Here is a 22,692-nt window from a genome sequence, read left to right as displayed (position 1 = left end):
GAGCCAATGGGTCTTATTGGGGTTACTTACAGGAGCAGAAATGACTTAAACACAGCTACATCACTAAAACTCACTTCAGCACGGGTGACAGCTCACAAAGCTGGGAACCTGGGCACACTGCACAGCCTGCAGGCAGCTTGGACAGTGTCCTTTCCAGGTGCCTCAGCTAGTCTAAACCTCTTCCAGGCAGCTTGGCTGCTTTCTTCTTCTTCTGGGCAGCTGGTCCGCTACGAGAGGGTTTTTGTTTCGGTTTGTTTTTGTTGTTTGTTTTTTGTCCGCTTGGCTGTTCTTCTAGAGGGACTCTCAGCTCTTATTGCTTAATCTGGCGGGGATGGGCCTAGTGAATCTAGTCAGTTTCAGGGACTTCCTTCAGCTCTTTTGAGTTGTTTGCCTTTCTGGCTAAGGAGCTTCTGTGCAGATTGGAATGTTTCAGTTTCTCAGGAAACTGTTACATAACAGCATACATGTGAAGGCCAGACACCTCCTTCAGGTATCAAAATTCAGGTGCTAGCCACTTTATTTTTGGTCTTTTTTGTTTCGGTTTGGTTTCTTTCTTTCTTTTTTTTTTTCTGAGACAGGGCTTCTCTGTGTAGCCCTCAATGTCATGGAACTCGCTCTATAGACCAGGCTGGCCTCGAACTCAGAAAACCATCCCACTCATCCACCATTTTTTTTTTTTAATTAAAAAAATTCAGAAGCTGCAGTGGCGCAAGCCTGTAATCCCTGCACTCGGGAGGCAGAGGCAGGAGGGGCTCTGCAAGTTCGAGGCCAGCCTCGTCTACAAAGCGAGTCCAGCACGGCAAAGGCTACACAGAGAAAACGTCTCAAAAAAAAAAATGAATTAATTAAATTAAATCAGAGCCAGGCAAGACGAAGCATGTCTTAAATTCCAGCACTTGGAAAGCAGAGGTAGGCAGATCTCTGAGTTCGAAGTCAGCATGGTCTACATAGTGAGGTCCAGGACAGCCAGGGCTATAGACTGTCTAAACAAACAAACAAAAGAAAAAACCCACACACATTGTAATTTATTTATTTATTTATTGTATGGGCTTATGGAAATGCATGTAGGACAAAACGCACGTGAAGGCCAGAGGACAACTTGGTGAAGGTGCTTCTCTCTCTTTTTTTTTTTTTTCAGAGCGGATCAGACTTCGGTTATCAGGCAGTCTCGGGGACCGGCTTTGACCCGTCGAGCCGGCTCGCTGGCCCCCATCTTGTCCTTCGACATGAGGCCTTCCTTCCTTTACAGAACTCAACAAGCGGGCAGTCGGCTGGCCGGCCAGTGAGGCCCAGCGATCCTCCCGTGGGCGCCTCCCCAGGGCAGGGGGTGCCCGTCGGGGTCCTCGTGTCTGGTGTTGTTGACATGGGTGCTGGGGGAGAGGACGCAAGTTTTCACACTTGAACACGTACATCTTAGGGACGAGGCGCGACGGATCGCGCATTTACGCCAACAGGTCGTCGGCGTAGCTTTAAGACGACCACGCACCAACCAACACAAAACCCAGATTCAGGAAACCCGAGCCCAGGCCGGAGGGCAGCCTTCTTCCGCCTAACGCTACAAGAGTTTCGCTTCTTTGCCTCCTGATGAAGATGGGGGCGCGGAGGGCTTCAGGGTCACTGGCCGGTTGCCGTGCGATTTCCCTAATCTTCCCAGCGCCTCTCCGAAGCCAGCGGGCGCGCGCCCCCCTCTCAGCCAATCAGCGTGCCGGTGCCCGTCCAGCCTGGCCAATCCCGAGCGAGCTCACTTTGAGCGGGAAAACATCTCAAGCCGTGACCTGAGCCGGGCCGAGGGCGAAGTCGGCTGGTAACTGCTCGCAGTGAGCGCTGTCTCCGGGGTTGGGGGGGGGGCGGGGGTGGGCAACAGACCCTGGAGGCGGCCTCCCATTGGCTGGGCGGCGGGCCAATGAGGCGCGCGAGATGAGGGGTGACGGGCCTGCGAGGCGTGGGCGGGGCGGGGCGCCGGCGGCCGGTGCCTAGTCGCGAGCCGCGCAGAGCAATGTAACGGCCTCTTCCCCGGTCGCACCCTGTCGGCTCGGCCCCCCCATCCGCAGACCGGCTCCAGGCGGCGCCCAGGGCGGCTGCGGCGGCGGCGGGGTGCGGGCTGAGGGAGCTGGGCCTCGACGTCCTCCCTCACCCCCGTACCCCAGGAGCTGGAAGGCTCGTCCAGGAGGAGCTGGGGGGCCCCCATGGAGGTGAGCGGCGGCGGAGACGCCCGCAGGCCCCGTCACCCCCAAGGCCCGAGGGAGGGAGCTGAGGTAACCAACCGGCGGCGGGCGGGGGCCGGAGGGGGGAGGCTTCGAGGATGGCGACCCCCACCACCCCGGGGCTGCGAGGCGCGGAGGAGCCGTCGAGCCACCGCCCCTGTCAGCACCGTCGAGGCGCTGGGGCGCGGGGAGGCCTGGGCCCGCAGCCTGCGCCTGTCAGCGCCGTCGAGGGACGCCGGGGCGCGGCCGGGGAGGAGGGCGCGGCGGCGGGGGGGGGGTGGGGACCCTCGGTCAGGGTCCCCGCCGTCGCCCCGGCCCCGCCGTGACCCCCGCCTTTCCTTGCTCCCGAGCAGCCGAAGGTGGCGTTCCGCGGCAGCGCGAATCGTTGCTGGAACCTGAGCGTCGACCCCAGCAGCCGACTGTCCGATGTGTTCAACAGCATGATGCTGACGGGCTCCACGTCTTTCTATGATTGCTACAAGTCGCAGGTCCATTAACACACCCCAGCTCCCCGCCCCCTCCCGCCCCCGGCCCCCCCGCCCCCCAGCCCGGGCTCCAACCCAGCCAAGGTCGAACCAAACCAAACCAAAGCAAAAACCTCAACAGCCCGAATCAGAAAGCTGGAGGAAACAGGCGGTCGGTTGGTTGGTTGGTTGGTTGGTATGTTGGTCTGAGAACCAAGTTTTTTTTAAATTGCATTTTTTTTTTTTTTGAGGGGCGGGGAGGAGGGAGAACGGAAACGTGCCGTAGCGGACATGGTGGAGATCAGCGGACTCTTCAGAGACAGTTCTCGCCTTCCACCATGTTGGTCCCGGGGTTTGAACTCAGGTCCTCAGGATTAGCAGCAGGCCATCCCCGTCCGTCCCACCAACCCATCTGACTGGCCCAGAGGAAAATACTTTAAGTGGAGTTCGTGGAATACACACACACACACACACACACACACACACACGCACGGCTTTGGATTTTCGTTTGTTTGTTTTCGAGACGGGTTTCTCTAGACAACAGCCCTGGCTGTCCCATAACTCACAGAGATCCACCTGCCTCTGCCTCCCAGACTGGCTTTTTTTTTTTTTTTTTTTTTTTTTTTTTAAAGCCGGGTGGTGGTGGTACCCACCTGTAATCCCAGCACTACGTAAGAGGCAGGCGGATCTCTGAGTTCGAGGCCAGTCTGGTCTACAGAGCGAGTTCCGGGACATCCAGGGCTACAAAGAGAACCCTTATGTCAAAATAATAATAATGATAATAATAATAATAGATGAAAAAAATAATTTTTCTTATACCTATGGTAGTTTTGCCAGCATGTGTGTCTGGGTATCACATCTGGAGACCAGGATGTCAGATCTCCTGAAATTGGAGGTGGAGGTGGAGGCAGTTGTGAGCCACCAAGTCAGGCTGCAGCCTGGGTCCTCTGAAAGAGCAGCCAGTGCTCTTAACCACTGAGTCATTTTTTCATCCCTAGAAAAGATTTTTTCTTAATATTTTTTTTCATAGTCTTTGGACCAAACTCCGAGTCTTCACAACCTAGGTGGAGGAGCAGTTCCCTAGCTCATCAGGAAATTTCCTTTTTTTTTTTTTGAGACAGGGTTTCTCCTTGTAGCTCTGGCTGTCCTGTTTTTTTATTCCTTTGTTTTAGATATTTTTATTTTGTGTGCATTGGTGCCTTTTGCCTGCATATATATCTGTAAGAAGCTGTTGGATCCCCTGAAACTGAATTTATACACAGCTGTGAGCTACCATGTGGGTTCTGGGACTTGAACCTGAGTTCTCTGGAAGAGCAGCTATTGCTCTTAACCTCAGTGCCAGTTCTCCAGCCCTCCAAAAAAAGCTTTGTGTGTTTTTGTTTTGTTTTTTTAAGGCAGGGTTTCTCTGTATAATTGCTCTGGCTCTCCTGGAACTCACTTTGAAGACCAAGCTGGTCTCAGAGATCTGCCTGCTTTTGCCTCCCAAGTGCATACGCTTTTTTTTTTTTTTAATGTACAATGGTGTTCTGCCTCCATGTATGTCTTTGTGAGGGTGTCAGATCCCCTGGAACTGGAATTACAGACGGTTGTGAACTACCATGTGGGTGCTGGGAATTGAACATAGGTCCTCTGGAAGAACAGCGCTCTCAACCTCTGAACCATCTCTCCAGTACCCAAGAATAGATTTTTTTCCATTGCCTCATTTCCATCGTGTGCTTAGAATAACATATCAATAATATAAGAAAATTCATGCTTATTTAGCAAAACTAAATATTGTTTTAAGCATTTATTGCAAATACTTTTCATTTTTAGTTTCAAACACACTTGATCTTTTTTATTATTTTTTTGGTTTTTTGAGACAGGTTGTTTTCGTGTAGCCTTGGCTGTCCTGGAACTCACTTTGTAGACCAGACTGGCCTCCAATTTAAATTTAGAGATCCACCTGCCTCTGCCTCCTGAATGCTGGGATTACAAGGGTGTGCCATCACCGCCTGCGTCCACACTCAGTAATTTATTATAAATAAATAAATAATTATAAATAAATAATTATAAATAAATAAAATTTATTATACTTTTTTCTTTACAATGTCTTCAAATTGCATGCTATTGTTTACATCGTAAAGCTTTTTATTTTATTTTTTGGTTGGTTGGTTTTGGGGTTTTTTTGTTTGTTTTGGCTTTTCAAGACAGGGATTCTTTTCTGTGTGTAGCCTTGGCTTTTCTGGAACTGGCTCTGTAGACCAGAGTGGCCTCAAATTCAGTGATCTGTTTGCCTCTGCCTCCTGAGTGCTGGGACTAAAGGTGTGCCCCTGGCAAGACAGTTTTGTTAAGCAGGTATAGAATAAAGTTTTTAAAAATGTGTGTTTTGTCTGCATGTATGTATGTGCTTACCTGTGGAGGTCAAATGAAGGTATTGTCTCCTTGGAACTAGAGTTGCAGATGGTTGCAAGCCACTCTATGGGTGCTGACAGTTGAACCTGGGTCCTCTCCCAAAAGCAGCAAGTACTCTTTACCTGCTGAGCCATTTCTCTTGCAAATTCTCTTTACTTGAAAAATTGTAAGCAGGTCATCAATATTGATATATTTTCAGTCATAACAATACACAGGAATAATTTAATCTGCATTATAACTTATTATAATATTATACATATTACACAGATTGAAAAATTGAAGCTCAATAGCTTGGTTTATGCCTTATACAGAACCTTAAGTCTCTTGTTTTCTCTTTTTCCTTTCTTCCCTTCTCTCTTTCTATCTATCTCTTTCTCTATCTCAACAGTCTCAAATATCCCAGGCTGGCCTTTAACTCACCATGTATCTGAATATGATGATGAACTTCTGATCTTCTTGCTTTCGCCTCTGTAGAGTTGAGATTATAGGTGTGGCCACTATGTCCAGGTTAAGGGATGCTGGGTTAGTACTCAGAGTTTTGTATAGGCTAAACAAGCTCTGAAAACTGAGAAGCATTCCCAGTTCCTATAGTCCAAATCTCTTCACTCCAAAGACCAGACTTCTCTGCTATTGCCTGTAGTTATCTTTTTCCTAAAAGTTACTTGGGGCTAATCTCATTTAATTATGTATTTCTCACCATATTATTTTACTTGTTTTATCAAAATGTACATACTTGGGTTGGGGTTGTAGCTTAATTGGTAGAGTGCTTGCCTAGCATGCACAAATCTGAGTATGATTCCTAACATTTGCATACACTGGGTATGGTGGTACAGACCCATGATCCTAGTGCTGGGAAGGTGTAGAGGGAAAATGATCAGAAGTCCAAGGTTATCTTTAGTTTTTGAGACAGGCTCTGATACTGACCAAGCTGGTCTTGAACTCATGGTATAGTTGAGGCTGACCTTGAACTAATCCTCCTGCCTCCCATCTCACAAGTGCTGGGATTGCAGATGAGTGCTATCACACCAGTTCCTTGTATTTCCTTCTTATTGCAGTATAGCTTTAAAGTTTCCTAAGAGGAGCCCATGCTTGTAATCCCATCACTCTGGGAGACAAAGGCAGGCAGATCTGTGTGAGTTCAAGGCTAACCTGGTCTACAAAGTGAGTCTGGGACAGTAAAGGCTACACAGAGAAATCCTGTCCTGAAAAAAATAAAAAGAAGACAAAAAATTTCAAAGAGATAATATCTTTTTATTTATACTTTTTGAGTAGCTCTTGGAATTACAAAGGAGGCTTAAAATTTAAAATTGTGAATAGGGCCCTTGGTTAGGAGTAAGATCTTGATTTTTGTTTTAATTTTGTTACATATTTGCTGGATAACCTGTAACCTTGTTTTTTGTTTTATTTATTTATTTTTTTTTTTGTAGTCTAGTGTTCTGCCACTGAGCTATGTTCTCAGACCCAGTTTCTTTGTTTTTAATATAGAGAAGCCAGGCGGGCTCTGCCTGTAATCTCAGTGTTTGGAAGCCTGAGGCAGGAGTATTGCTGTGAGTTATAGGCCAGCTTGAGGTATAAAGTGAGATCCAAGCCATCCTGAGATACAGAGTAAGACCCTACCTCAGCAACAACAGAGAGATAATACTTGTTTCCTAGGTTGCTAAATAAAATAATGTATGTGGAATTTCTATGAAAATTAATGAGTTTTACATAGTTGTATGTTTTTCAATGAACAAATTTTGTAAAGCCGGGCATGGTGGTGCACACCTAAAATACTAGTACTTGATAGAGGTAGGCAGATCAAAAACTTTAGGTCATTCATGGTGAGTTCAGGGCTACCCTGGACTACATGAGACCCTGTCTAAGGAAAAAAAAATTGAATTTTGTGTACAGTTTACTTAAAACAATAGCACTAGTATCCACATAAAGTCTTCTGTTTTAAAATATTAACACTACATTAACCATGGCTATCAGTAAGTGGTTGCAAAGAGAAACTGAAGGGAATGATGCAGTGGTGGCACAAGCCTTTACTCCCAGCCTTTACAAGATCCACCTTTTTTAGTAAACACTTCTCTTTGAAAAACAGTTTATGTGCTGGGTAGTGATGGTGCACATCTTTGATTCCAGTACTCAGGAGACAGAGGCAGGTGGACCTCTGAGTTCAAGGCCAGCCTGGTCTACAGAGTGAGCTCCAGGACAGCCAAGGCTACACAGAGAAACCCTGTCTCGAAAACCAAAAAGACTACTATCATTTTGTTGGGGGTGGGAGACAGGGCACCTGTGTCTATGGCACATGTGGCGGTCCAGGGACAACTTGAAGGAGTTGGCTCTCCGCTTCCACCATGTGGGTTCTGGGAGATCTAAACTCATCAGGCTTGTTGGCATGTGCCTTTACTCACTAAGCCATCTTACCAGCTGATCCCCATTTTTCTCATATAAGGGAGCTATTAAGAGAGGCTTGATATATCTTTAGTTTAACAAAAGCTCTAGATCTGATCAATAACTTTTTGTACATAAAAATATATTGCAACACAAACATGTTCATTTGTTTATATATTGTCTGTATTTGCTTCAGCTTCAGTGCTGTATCAGAATTTAGGAACTGCAGCAGATTGTAAGGGCCGGTAGATGTTTATATTCCAGCTTTTGAGTCCTTTAATAGCTCAGCTAGATTTGAATGTTGTTGTCCCAACTCCTAACACCTGTATTATTATCTAATTTCGTATTATTTTGCTAATACTCTTGAATAAGTGAAATTTTGATCTCTCTCTAATGTAGAAATATTTCTTTAAAATTTTAGAATGAAGACAACGTAGACCTAAGGCAGACCTGCACTCCACTCTCTTCATCAACAGAGTATACAAGTTCTATAGACTCCTCACTCTTCTATGCACCATGGTCTACTTACGGAGATGATATTAAACAACCTTCTAGTTCTCAGATCAGTGTAAAGAACAGGTAAATTAATAAATTTCTCAGACTAACTGAGTTTTTAAAGTTTGGTCTCACAGGGATCAAAGTAAATTAGATTTCTACCTCTTCTGTTTTAATATCGTGACATTATAGTTTTATGTTCATCAAAGTTTTAAGAAAGCATAAAGTAGGCAGTTGTTTATAATTTTAAGAAATGTTTTTAGACAGAGGTTGGCTTCATACCTGTTATCCCTCTGTCTTTCCTTCTTGAGTGCTGGGACTGCAGTAATACATAAGTCTCAAGTTTCCTTTAAAATTTTTAGTTTAAAAAAAAATTTAAATTCTTTTTGTTTTTTGAGACAGGGTTTCTCTGGGTAGCCTTGGCTGTTCTAGACTCGCTTCATAGACCAGGCTGGCCTCGAACTTAAAGAGATGTGCCTGCCCCTGCCTCTCAAGTGCTGGGATTAAAGGTGTGTCCACCAGATATTTTTTAAGATTATTTTATGTATAGAGGTGTTTTGCTTGCACATATGTCTGTGTGCCATGTACATTCCTGTTGACCATGGAGGTCAGATGGGAGTGCTGAATCCCTTGAAACTGGAGTTATGGTTGGTTGTGAATCACCATGTGGGTGCTGGTGACTGAACCTGAGTCTTCTACAAGAGTAACAAAATTTTCTTTAGCACTGAACCACTTCTCAGGCCCCAAATAGCAGGTTTCTTAAGTTCTTTCTAAAGATAACATTTAAAAAAAATTTTTGAATTGTGTTTATGTGTGTGTGTTAAGAACAACTTGAGTAAATTGGTTCTCTCCTAACATGTAGGCCCCAGGGATGAAAATGAGGTCATTAGACCTGTGGTAAACCTTGCTGAGGCATCTTGACAACCCTTAAAATAATTAAACTTAAAATCTAGGAGGCTACAGAGATGGCTCAGTGGTTAAGAGCACTGGCTGCTCTTTGAGAGGTCCTGAATTCGATTTTCAGCAATATCTCTGATGGGATCTAAACCCTCCCTCTTCTGGCATGCAGGCATAAATGCAGACAGAGCACTCATACATAAAATACATAAATATACATTTTAAAAATCTTTAGAATCTATTTTTATCCAATTTTAGGTTTTCACTGATTTTCCCTAAAATATACAAAAAGAGGTTTTATGCAGCATGAAATATTTTAAAGTATTTTCTATCCTGCAAACAATAAGAGCTTACTGTGTGTCAAATATTCTCTTACCTGGGGAAAATAGAATTAGTATAATAGATAGTAATGAAGATAATGACAATAATAATGTACCAGGGACTGCAAGTAAGGATTAAAAAAAAAAGAATGGGGCCAGGTGTGGTGTTGCTTGCCATTAATCCTTGAACTCTGTCCTGGTTGTGTGTGTGTGTGTGTGTGTGTGTGTATACATATATGTACACATATATACACACTTTATATAACGTTATGGAAAGCTGTTGAGAAGAAAAACTTACGAGTGATGTTTACGTTTATTTTAATTACATGGGAACTATTAATGAAAGCTTGATGTATCATTAACAAGGAAACATATTTGTTGAGCTCTACTAATTAAAAACACTAAAAATTAAAACTATGGGTAGTGAAATATTAGATCATATAATGCACAATTCTTTAAAAATAATTGAAGTTGATAGATGCTATCAACAATTCAAAGGCTGGGCGTGGTGGCACATTTCTTCAATGCCAGCAGAGACAGGCAGATCTCTGTGAGTTCAAGGCTAGCCTGCTTTACATAGTAAGGTCCAGGACAACTAGAGCTACATAGTGAAACCCTGTGTCAAAAAAAGAAAACAGAAACTGGGCATGGTGGTGCACACCTGTAATCCCAGCATTCGAGGAGGCAGAGGCAGGTGGATCTTTGTGAGTTTGAGGCCAGCCTAGTCTACAGAAGAGTTCAGGACAGCCAAGGCTACACAGAGAAACCCTGTCTTGAAAACAACAACACCACCAAAAGAAAAAGAAAGAAAAGAAAACAGAAAAAACTCAAACTTTACAGAAGTATGTATTAAAGAAAAGTAAAACCTTACCTTGACCACTCTGTCTTTTTTCCCCATAATGATAATTATTAATGGTTTGGGAAATAGTAAATTGAAATTTTTATAGATATTATATACAAAGAAAATTTCATATTGAGTCTTTATGAATTAACATTGTATAGTGGAAAAAGTCTTAGACTTGAGGGTACACTGTTTGTTCAATGTATAGTTTGTTAAGTCACATGCCCTTGTAAAATATAATTTTTATATTTTTTGATTATTCATTCAACAGATAGCTAGATAACTACTAATATTTACTTTACTCAATTAAAAGTTTTAGTTTTTGGTGAATATATTTTTATTTCTAAAATATTCAAACAATCTGAAGTATTGGAAAGAAAATGAGAAAAATTTGATCTCTTTTGTTGTTTCAGGCAGGTTGCCTAAGCAAGCTTCAAACAACTCAATTTTGGGGTTTTGTTTGTTTTTGTGACAGAATCTCTCTACATAATCCTGGCTATGCTGGAACTTACTACGTAGACCATGCTGGCCTTGAATTTAGAGATCCACCTACGTCTGCTTCTCAGGTGCTGGGATTAAAGGAAAAGCCCAGCTGTTTTTCCCCTTTGTGTGTGTGTCTGTGTGTGTTTTTGTTTGTTTGGGGGGTTTTTGTTGTTGACTTTTGAAACAGGGTTTCTCAGTATAACAGCCTTAGCTGGCCTGGAGTTAGCTTTGTAGACCTGGCCGGCCTTGAACTCACAGCAATCTGCCTCTGCCTCCCTGAGTTCTGGGATTGAGGGCATATATCACCACACCCAGCTCTCTCTCTCTCTTTGTTTTGTTGTGTTTTGTTTTTGTTTGTTTGCTTTGTTTTTGTGACAGAGTCTCACTTTGTAGCCTTGGCTGGCCTGGAACTCACTATGTTGAACATGTTAACCTCAAAGTCATATATGTCTGCTTGCCTCTGCCTCCTGTGGCAATGCCTGCCTGTGCTAGCATTGAAGGAATGTGCCACCAGGCCCAGCTTCCTTTGGTTTTCAAATAACAAATTAAAAAACTGAGCAGACTTAGAATGATGTATAATTAGAGTGGACATGCTTTCAGGTGTAGTACCAAGCATTTTCTGTATCACTATATGTCAGAAATTTACATCTTGGTCACTTAAAATTAATAGCAAATGTTATAGAGAAATAAGAGGTAAGCATGTTTTGTAAACTGGCATAGGACTTGAAATGGAGAAATACTTATGCATAGTAGATGATATTCTAAACTAGAAAATGTTCTTGTCTTTTCCTTGTTTGAAATGAGGTAGAGAGTCAGTCTAAATATCTTATTGAAAAGATGATAAAAGAGATGGGAATGTAGCTTAATGTTAGGGCACTTGTCTAGCATGCATCAGGTCCTGGATTTACAATACAAAAGAAAAATGAATAAAAACAAAAAAGAATGGCATATATAATATGGAATGACAAATTAATGTTTTAATAAGTAAGATAGTTTATATTCATTTTTAGGATTCAGACCGAAAGAAATGACTATGGCAGTGAAACCGACTTATATGGACTTGTATCTAACATTTTGGAAGAACAGGATAAATCGCAGCCATATTTTGCTGAAGGGTTAGTATATAAGCTTTATAGTGTGTAATGGACCTTTGATATATACTAGGTTACCTTGTGGTTTTACGTTTATTTTTATTTAACGACAGATCATAGAATAATAGGAATTATCAGATTTTTTTTTCCAGGAGCCTTGATTTTGCTGAATTTACTTGCCACACATTTGAGTGTTCCGCCTAAGGTTTTATTTGCTTAAGAACTTTGATTTGAAAAAATATTTTGCATAATTCTTTGTTATTTCCCTTGAGTTCATGAGCTGAAGTTTGGCTTAAGGAACATAAGTTCCAAGAAGCTTTAAACTTAGACCTTGAAGGATAAAACTCATTATTCATTGCAGAAATACATATGGATTTTATTCATGCAGTAGAGGTTTTAAAATGTTTTGTTTTATTTGGGTGTGGAAGCCATATTACCCAAGTGCCCTATTAATCAATAAGAAAATATGCCATACACATGTAACCAGTTAAAATACTTTAGTTTCAAAAATATTTTAAGCAAAACACATCTTTTTTCATTATAAATTGAGGTCAACACACTTGAATTATATAATAATTATTTAAAGGAAAAACTTACTATGTGCTTAGTATAAATTTATGTAAGGCCCTAAAATTACCCTCCTTGGCCTTTGTTGATGACTTTTGGAAAAGTATGGTAAAGATATTAAAATGCATCACACATTGCTTAATGATGGGGACATGATCCAAGAAATGAATCATTACACCATTGCACTGTCACAAGAAGAAAGTTCTTGCCCAAAGCTAAATGGTATAGGCAATCATTCAGTGTGGCTCCTGAATGTGGTCAAAAGACACAGTAACCATGAAGTGCTCCAAGTGGGTGCACACTTCTGCAATCTCAATTAGAGCCAAGGTAGTACAATCTGAAGTTGAAGGCTATCCTGGACTACCTAGAAGGTTTGAGGTTGACTTTGGCTGTATAACAACAAGACCCTGTCTACAAATACACAAACAAAAGACAGAGAGAGGAATGAGAGACAGTGTAACAATAGAATACACAAGGTTGCTGCTAGCGGAATGACCATTTTACAATTAATTTTACAATTAATTTACTTTGTTTTAAAAATAATAGACAATAAAAATATGCAGGGGCTGGAAAGATGGCTCAGTGGTTAAGAGTACTCGCTTTTCTTCCAAAGATCTCAATCTCACACCAATATGGGACGGCTCACGAACTTTTGTATCTCCAGCTCCAGGGCATGTAATGCCTCTGAGAGAACTGGACACACATGCAGACACATACACATAAACATAATTAAAAATAATAGAAATAAATATAAAAACTTTAAATATACTACAGTAAATGTAAAACCTAGCAACATATTCGTCATCACCTAATACATATTACACACAGCTGTGCCCTATACTATTAAAGGACTGGCAGTGCAGTAAGCTTGTTTATATCAGCACAACAAACAGAAGTAATGCCTTGCCACTAAGGCAAAGGGAATTTTCCAATTCTGCTGGTAATCTTAGAGCACCATCATATATTTGGTTTGTTACTACCTCACCTTTATTTGGCACACAACTCTTACAGCAGATAGCACATTTCATATGATTGACTTGTTTAGAGACAGCGGTAGTATATAAGTAAGGGTTGGGAAGATTTGAGATGGTGAAATGGGGTAAGAGAGAAAAAATTTATTCTTTCCTAATGTTTCCAGAGGAAATAAAGTCTCTAAGACTTAAATTGTAATTATATGTGTTTACTTGTTCTAGGACCTGCTCCTCCAATTTAAAGTCAGTTTGGCCAATGAACACAAGCAGATTTGTAGATCACCATGACCTCTTAACAGAAACCAAAAGGCCAATAGATACAGCTATTTCTCAGCAAGCATTTTATAGTGGTGAATCTGTGTCAGCAGTGGAAAAGCAATACTTGCATAATAGTAATATCACACCACAACAAAAAATAGATGAACTTTATCATGGATATACTGGTTTAGACCTTGAAGAACAATGGTTGTACCTCTCAAGAAGTGATCATTCTAATTGTTACAATATTCAGACAAATGATACAGTTAAGGCAACTTTCCAAGAATATCCATTTATTAAAAACTGTTTTACACCACAAACCAGTCTGTCTGATATCATGAAAGAATCAGGAATTGATACTTATCCTTATGGAAGAGAGAAAATATGTGCTAAAGGTCTTGAAACACCATTACAGCATAAAAGGGCAGAGATATTTCTTTCCCAATTCAATAGATATAATGAAAATGCAGATTATTGTAGATACCCAGAATATGCTCATCCTAACAAGGCAAAGCTGAACAAATGTTCAAATTTTAGTGTCCAAGATGGTAAAAAATTAGCCAATGGCACACCTGAAACACCAACTGTGGAAGCAGATGCCTATACGAAGTTGTTCCAAGTTAAACCAGCAAATCAGAAAAAAATGGAGGAGACAATACCTGACCAGCAGAATTTCGCATTTCCAAAAACTACACCACATCTGACAGAAAAACAGTTTGCAAAGGAAGCAGCATTCACTGCTGATTTTGGCTTAAAATCAGAATATGGACTAAAGCCTCACACAGCTTGTCCAGCTAATAATGATTTTGCTAATGTCACTGAAAAGCAACAGTTTGCTAAGCCTGATCCTCTAAACTCTGAATATTTTAAATCAGTGAATTTATTCTCAAATTCAGCAACATCTTCAGGAGGTATCAGTTTAAACAGACCAACTTGGATGAATGTTCAAACAAAAAATAACCTTCCTATTCCTTATCGAAATCAAGGTAACTTGATGAAATTAAATAGTCATTTAAGTGCAGCTTCAAAAGGTTCTAACCATTCTTCAGATTTTCCCCAACTCTCATCTACAAATTTAACCTCAAATAGCAATTTATTTCAGAAGTATTGCCAAGAAAACCCTTCAGCATTTTCTAGTTTTGATTTTAGTTACAATGGTGCAGAAAGAATTCAATCTGTGAATCACATGGAAGGACTAACAAAAACTGGAGAAGACAATCTCTTTGAATCGGTTACAGAGAAAAAAATAAAGCAGCCGAATGGATTTTGTGATAGCTATTCAGCATCACAGTATGGGATAATAGAAAATGTAAACAAACATAATTTTCAAGCCAAGCCCCAGAGTGGACATTACGATCCTGAGGACATTCCAAAGCATTTTGATGGGCTACCTCAAAATACATACCAAGACCTGTTAGAGTCACAGGGTCATTTTAATAGCCACAGACAAGGAAGTGGAGACAGCAATATTAATAGCCGCGTGAATCGCACACAGGCCTCATGCTTTTCTAATAATTATATGATGGGAGATTTACGACATAATCAGGGGTTTCAACAACTTGGTTCAAATGGGTTTCCCCTAAGATCTACCCACCCATTTGGCCATTCAGTTGTTCCACTGTTGGATTCCTATGATTTGTTTTCTTATGATGACTTAAGCCATTTATATCCTTATTTTAATGATATGATGTATGGTGATAATTCCTTTTCTGGTTTTGTGCCAACTTTTGGATTTCAAAGACCAATTAAAACCCGTAGTGGACCAGCTAGTGAGCTTCATATTCGTCTAGAAGAGTGCTATGAACAATGGAGAGCATTAGAAAAGGAGAGAAAAAAGGTAACATAGAATTACCCATTTAGAAGTAACAGTATGTTCTATCTGCTTGTCTTTGTTTACTTTGTTTAGTTTAAGAGTGCTTATTTTATTATATTTTTTTTGGTTTTATGAGACAGGGTTTTCTCTGTGTTGCTCTGTCTTTCCTGGTACTCAATCTGTAGAACAAGCTGGCCTTGAACTCAAGAGATCCGACTGCCTCTGCCTCCCCAGTTCTGTGTTCCACCACAGCTGGCCTACAAGTACTTATTTCTAAGCTGGATTCTACTGTACTATACAGTATTTAAATTCATTGCTATAAGTACTTAACTAGGTTACTTAAAGACTGAAAGATCAGGGTTTTAAAACAGCTGTTATCTTCTCTTTTAAAATTTTCTATGAGGTAGATTTTCTTGCTTATTGGGTTACATGGAGTTTTTTGTATTAAACTTTGGAGAGTATTAAAGTATATATAATTATTAGAAAAATTATAGTACTATAGTTTATATTTGTTGTCATTTTTCTTTTTCAGTTTTTCATTTTCTAAGTTAGCATATAAATGTGGTTTATATCAGTTGCTTTTTGATACCAAAACAACTTATATTTAAAGGGAAAATTGTTCTATTTCTTAGAGCTGTGAAAAATACTATTCACAGGTGAATCATGTTTTTAAAATCTAGTCTCTAAAAATTATATTTCACAGACTGAATTAGCCCTTGCCAAGAATTATCCAGGAAAAAAAGTATCCAGTACTAATAATACTCCAATTCCAAGACTGACTTCCAACCCATCTAGAGTTGATCGATTAATTGTGGATGAACTTCGAGAACAAGCCAGAGTAAGCTGTAAAAACATCCAATAAAGGACTTTTACAAATTGCTTGATAAAAAATTTAAAGGATTTCAACAAGTTAGAGTCATGAAGGATTGTAATATCACATTTACAGCCAGGTATGATGGTATGTGTATGAAATCCCAGCAATTGGGAGGTAAACGCAGGAGGATCAAGAGTTTAAGGCCAGCCTCAGCTATATTAGTAAGTTTGAGAACAGCCTGGGCTTAAAACAAACAATCACAGTTAAATCATTTACATCTAGCTGAAAAAGTTCCTTCATGTGTATATTTGTGTGTGTTGGTACATATGGAGGCCACAAGCTGACAGTGGGCTCTTCCTCAATTGCTTTCTACATAGATTTTGAAACAGGTCTCACTGAACCTAAAGCTCACTGATTTTTCTAGGCTAGCTCACTAGCAAGACTTAGATATCCTCTTGTTTCCACTTGCTCAGCACTGGAATAACAGATGCATACCACTGTGTTTGGCTGTTTGTGTGTTTTGGAACATGGTGCTGAGGGCCTGAGCTCAGGTTCTTATGCTTGCTCAGCTGGCACTTTCCTGACTGAGCCACCTTCCTGACACAGCTCAACACAGTCATGTTTGTTTCTATAACGATGATGAATATTAGGGAAAGACAAGAATAATTCCACTCTAGTCATTTAACTTGTAATCATTTAATAAGTAATTTGAGTGGGCCAGAGATGGTTGTCAATCACTGGTAGACGTATCTCTAACACATGAAACCTTGAGCTCCATTCTCAATACCACAACATAACATCTTCATTAACTTAAAAATTCCTTTTCAAATCCACATTGGCAAAGAAACTAGAACAAACCCTTTCAGAAAGCACGCTTTTAAAAGCCAACACTTTAAAATGCTTTAAAAAAGCCTGAAAGATGGCCCAGTGGGTAAGGGTGCTTAATGCCAAGGCTGACAACCTAAGTTCAATCCCTTGAACCTACATGGTAGGTGGAAGGAGAGAACCATCTCCTGTAAGTTATCCTCTGATTTTCACATATAGGTCATATCTACACATACATACATACATACATACATACAAAAATAAATGTGTAGGAGCTGGAGAGATGACTCAGGAGTTAAGAGCATGTAGTGCTCTTGCAGAGGACTCAGCATCCTCATCAGGCTGTACAACCACCTATAACTCCAGCAACAGTGCCCATTATGTCCTTCAAGGACACCTCCATCACATGCACATTTTATAAAAGAAAAAACAAGGGGCTGGAGAGATGGCTCAGAGGTTAAGAGCATTGGCTGTCCTTCCAAAGGTCCTGAGGGAGTGCAGGTCCCAGAAACCGCATAACCCTCAATAGTGAGATCTGGTGCCCTCTTCTGGCCTGCAGGCACACATGCAGGAGAACATTGTATAAGTAATAAATTTAGAAAGAAAAAACAAAAATTATGGTATTTTCATAGTATATTTCACTGTAATTTTTTACCTGCCCATTACCTTCTCTTGTCCTCTTTCCTTTCAATTTGTCTCTCTGCTTTTGTAGTATTGTATCTGGATTCCACATGATAAAAACATTAGCTATGTGTCTTTTTTACTTACCTTTATTTCCTTCTTGGCCCTTCCCTATTTATAAACATAATTTTTAGTTTTTACATAATTTTTTTTATTTTGTTAGTCTGTTTATCCCTCAAGGATCTGACTGGTGTACAAAAGGAGGAAATATTTTAACACTTGTTACAGATTAGTAATAATTAGTTCCCAGTGAGCATTGTTTTACTTGATATTCACATGTTGATTAATTAAAAAGTTCTTTAATGTACATTTAGATTTGAGACATATTAGACATATTAAATATATTCTCCATATTAATTTAATATACCCAGTGACATTTTAGCTTTTCATGCGCATGGGAATATGGAGTACATGCATATGTATGTATGTATTTTACATCTGTGGGCACACTTGAGAGGGTGTACATGCATGTGTGTGCACACACCTGTACAGGCTAGATATTAGTATTGTTTTCCTTATTCACGCTCCACTGTATATATTGAGGCAGGGTCTCTCACTTGAACCCGCAGCTCACCAATTTGCCTAGTGTAGCTAGCCAGGTTGCCCAAGGGATCCTGTTTGCATCTAGAGCACTGGGATTACAGGAACCAAAATTTACCTGAGTGCTAGGGATTTGAACTCTGCTATTTGCACTTGTGTGGCAAGCACTTTATCCAGTAATCCATCTCCCCAGCCCTGGTACCCTTTTTAAAGCTCATTAACAAAAAGATAGGGAACTTTCCTGGCACTGGAAATAATATAGCTCAGTTGATAGAATGCTTGTCCAAGCACACACAATGCCCTAGCACCAGATAAGCCAGGTGTGGTGGTGTACACCTGTAATCCTAGCACTAAAATCACTATTGATTTTCATTTGCAGTTTTGGCAATTTAATACTTTATATCATATCAATGTAAATTTAAATCTGTACTGTCTATTATGGATGCCTTAGAACTAACAGATATGGTTAGAGAGATGGCTCAGAGGTTAAGAGTGCTTCCTGTTCTTTCAAAGAACATGAGTTTGGTTCTCAGTACCCACAGTGGGCTGCAGAACTGCCTTTGACTTAGCTTCAGAGGCTCTCATACCCTCTTCTGGCTTCTTCCGGTACACACACACACACACACACACACACACACACACACACATGTGCAAGCGCACACAAACCTCTCAGGGGAAAAACTGTTAGTTTGAATGATCTGTTTCTAATTTCCAAAATAGTTCATGTCTTTTTCCTCCCCCTTTTTTTGAGACAGGGTTTTACTATGTAACTCTGGCTGGTCTAGAAATTGCTATGTGGACCAGGTCTCGAACTCACAGATAACAACCTGCCTCTGTCTCTCAGGTGCTAGAATTAAGATACGTATCATCATGCCCATATATACTTGTCCCTTTAACAAGATATAATTGTTCTTTAGGTGATTCTTATTAACAATACTCTATTTATGGGCTACTTGCCAAAAAACAATATCAGATCTTATTACTAGTATCATTGTGTTTGAATATTTGATTTTTTTCATTATTATTCTCAGTAATCAACGAAAACTGTCAGATTTAAAGACTTTTCATTTTTCTTTCCTCTAGCATAGTGCTAGGACACAGTAAGCATTCTTTATTGAATGATTATTGTTGCTCTCATTTCTACTATGTTTCACTAAAGACTTGTTTGCCTTATCAAAGTTTAAATGTTTTCCTCAGGTTGTGACTTTACTAGGCAAAATGGAACGTCTTCGAAGCTCTCCCCTTCATGCTAATATCTCTACTGCTCTTGATAGACACTTGGAGTCAATTCACATTGTACAGTCACGAAGAAAGGATGAAATTGTTAATGCTTCCAATCGGCAAAGACAAGGAGTGCCTAGGTGCCAAGATGACAGAGGTACAAATGTTAATGAAAACTCCTTAAATAAAGCAGTCTAATAATTTGAGTAGTAATAACATCAATTTTTAGGTTAAAAGATTGAATTTCTAAAATTAACACTTATCTGAAGAACAAACTAGTAAAGGATCACCACACTATTCCCAAAGTTATTCTCTTCTATTAATTTTACGCATTTAGTTATAATACCTGTTAAAGGTATAGCCTCCTTTACCTAAGCACAATTACAGATCAAAGATAAAGTAACAATACGTTTAACTATTATAAGAAACAAAGTATTTCATTATCTTAGCCATCACCATTTTTGTAAAAATAATGTTTGATCACTTAGTAGCAACAGTACTGAGCTTAAGATATAAGGGGTATTTAAGTGAATAATTAAAACATAACCCTATTTATTTTACAGATGTTTTTGCTCTTGCTACAGCAATTAAAGAGATGTGTGTAGCTACTCGAAAAGCACGCACTACCCTATGGTGTGCACTGCAGATGACCTTGCCAAAAACAGCAAGTACAGCAGGCCAAGCTGACATGGAAAAGGCTTTCCAAGATATAGTAAACTGTGAAGATAAAGTCCATGAAAGCATAAATAGTAACAATCCAATGAACCAGAGAGGTGAAACAAGTAAACATTAAGGAAATGCCAGCAGAAGGAAGAGTTAAAAAGCTGATAAGTAAATGTATCAAGATGTGCTAAAATTTTTAATGAACTTGTCAAACTTTCAGTACATTAATTTTCTTTCAGATTTAAAGTTAATACTTCAATGAAGTCTAACTTCTATTTAAAAATCTGCTTGGAATGAATCAGATACAGTTTAAAGTGAACTCAAAGGTAAAGTTGATTATTCTAGGAGTTCTGAGTAGTCAAAGATAGCAAGTTTATTTAATTAAATATCCCCTTACAGCTAAAAATTGCTTAAATCCATTCTTCAGTGCAGGTAAATGCAAATGTGAAATTCTTCTAGGAGATAAGTTTCATTTAGTTCTGCCTTAGTAAGTATAATTCCAAATAATGAGTCTAAGTGACTGTAACCCAATTATGGCTACAGTTTAGTAACCAAGACAAGTTTTGATTGTGATTTAAAAGTATTTTCCTTACAAAACTGGATAATACCTAGGAAACAAAGGAAAACAGGGATAAACCCGGTATTCATGTAAAAATTTAATATTTAAAATACTACCATATTTATAAATTTGAAATTTTAGTGCCTAAGTATATGGAGGGAAATGCATCTGATTCTCCTAAATTAGTGATAAAAGTGCCAGTGTGGAAACCATGCAAGTTACTGAATATAAAACCTGTTCAAATCATTAGTGTACATTCTTTAAATTTTAATTATACTATCAATTATTAAATATTTCCAATTTTAAAGTATTTAATTGAATCAAAATAAAACATTCCTTTATCTGGATCTTTTAGACTTGATGCCTAGTAACTAAAATAATGACTCTTGTTTTAATACCCTTAGTTTGCTGTCTTTAATGAGGGTATCACGAAGTTCTAAAATGTATTTTTTTAGGTTAATCTTTAACTAGTTTAGTTTTGCGATTAGTTAGTGTACATTTTGTGTAGTTATGTTCATTTGTTTGCTTCTGTATTTTTTTAGAAGAACACTTGAAAGCTTGGCTTTTTCTGTTTCTCATCACTTAATATCTTTGTATTAGAACCCGAATAATTTATTCATTAATATGAAATGTTGGTATTATGTGACTCAGAAGATCTTGGGTTTTAAAGTTTCTAGCATGAGTTAAACTATAATATAATGTACTGATGAAATTTAATTGAAATATCCTTGACTAGAAACACTGATGTTTTTGATGTTAGTGTTTTTTCTTAGCTTTAGAAATCCTGGTATTAAAAAAAAAAAAAAAGAGTGTAATCACACCACATAAATTTTCTTTAGATGATGTGCGGAAGAAACTGATTGAGAATGCAGGAGTAACTGTAGGGAGAAACATTTTGATCACTGATATGCTTTAGAACTACCAAATGAATTACATTGAGGGTAGTCAAATAAAATAGACCACCCCACCACAGTCACTGCATAGAAAGTGGTTAAGTTTGACATAAAACATGTTGAATGTTATGAAAACAAATATTGTACTGAATTTAGCCTCTCAGGAAAATAAATTACTTTGTTGAAAATATTTGGTTTCATTTTTTTACCTTTGTGTTAATTTTTAACATTGTATATATGTCTGAAAACACACGAACTTCATTTAGTTGATAAGAGCCTTTCTGGCTTAAATTTCATTATTAACACAAAAGAAGGGGCTGGAAAGATGGCTCAGAGGTTAAGAGTACTAGAACTGGCTGTTCTCCAAAGGTCCTGAATTCAAATCCCAGCAACCACATGGTGGATCATAACCATCTATAATGAGATCTGGTGCCCTCTTCTGGCGTGCCCAGGGACAGATGCAGGCAGAATACTGTATAAATAATCTTAACAACAACAACAAAAAACATATATGAAGTAGATGATTGTGATTCAGATAAACCTAGCTCTCCCCTGACTTCCTTCAAAGATGAAACTTTGCCTTGCAGAATAGAAACTCTGGGAAGATCTTTATAGGACAGTGGTCACAAGTAAAAACAGTCTTGGAAAACCAAACCTTGGACTAGGGATATAGCTCAACTGAGTGAATGCTTAAGTATTCAGGAGACCCTGGGCTGCTCCTGGGCACTGTATAAAACCATGTTCGGTGAGTGCTTGTAATCCCAAAATTAGGGGGAGTGAGAGCAGGAGGATCTGAAAGTCAAAGCTGTTTTTAGGACTGAGACAGACTTAGCACTTGGGAAATTTGGGAGGTGGAGGCTCTGGTATAGATGGTTCTTTCCTTTTAGTTCCTTAGCTGTCCTGGAGCTAGTGGGCCTTAGGTTTGCAGTGATCCTACTGCCCCTGCCTCCCCAGTGCCGAGACTATAGGCAAGTACCACTACACGGTGCTAGGTGGTTCTCACATCTAAATTGCGTTACAAAAATATTTAATGTTTATCACAAAATCTGCAATGAAGCTGGGTGTGGTAGCACACGCCTTTAATCCCAGGACTTGGAGGCAGAGGCAGGCGGATCTCTGTGAGTTCCAGGACAGCCACGGAGAAAACCCTGTTTTGAAAACCAAATAAAAAAATTTCTAGTTCTTAAAAGAGATTTACTTATGTATACAGTGTCCTGCCCGCATGCATGCCTGCATACCAGAAGAGGGCACCATATCTCATTATAGGCAGTTATAAGCCACCATGTGGGGACTGGAAGAACAGCCAACTGAACCATCTCTCAGCC

At 39.6% G+C, this 22,692-nt stretch overlaps 1 protein-coding gene across 1 annotated transcript; it reads left to right on the top strand.

Moving 5' to 3' along the window:
• Positions 1 to 2,006: 2,006 nt before the first annotated feature.
• Meioc (meiosis specific with coiled-coil domain) lies at positions 2,007 to 21,551 on the top strand. The gene is made up of 8 exons (XM_021642730.1): positions 2,007 to 2,255; positions 2,558 to 2,692; positions 7,857 to 8,014; positions 11,482 to 11,586; positions 13,323 to 15,195; positions 15,875 to 16,009; positions 19,229 to 19,409; positions 19,816 to 21,551. Exons 1-8 carry the CDS (start codon positions 2,187 to 2,189, stop codon positions 20,043 to 20,045), a joined length of 2,886 nt encoding a protein of 961 aa, XP_021498405.1. The 5' UTR covers positions 2,007 to 2,186; the 3' UTR covers positions 20,046 to 21,551.
• The last annotated feature ends 1,141 nt before the right edge of the window (positions 21,552 to 22,692 follow it).

This window comes from Meriones unguiculatus, chromosome 7, assembly GCF_030254825.1.
Source record: "Meriones unguiculatus strain TT.TT164.6M chromosome 7, Bangor_MerUng_6.1, whole genome shotgun sequence".
Lineage (NCBI taxonomy): Eukaryota > Metazoa > Chordata > Mammalia > Rodentia > Muridae > Meriones > Meriones unguiculatus.
The sequence above is the reverse complement of the archived record's forward strand: the minus strand, read 5'-3'. Positions and strand labels throughout refer to the sequence as shown.

Coding starts and splice junctions, on each gene's coding strand:
- Meioc (XM_021642730.1), top strand. CDS start 2,187: ATGGAGGTGAGCGGCGGCGGAGACGCCCGCAGGCCCCGTCACCCCCAA. Junction 8,015..11,481: donor CAGATCAGTGTAAAGAACAG/GTAAATTAATAA, acceptor ATTCATTTTTAG/GATTCAGACCGAAAGAAATG. Junction 11,587..13,322: donor CAGCCATATTTTGCTGAAGG/GTTAGTATATAA, acceptor TACTTGTTCTAG/GACCTGCTCCTCCAATTTAA.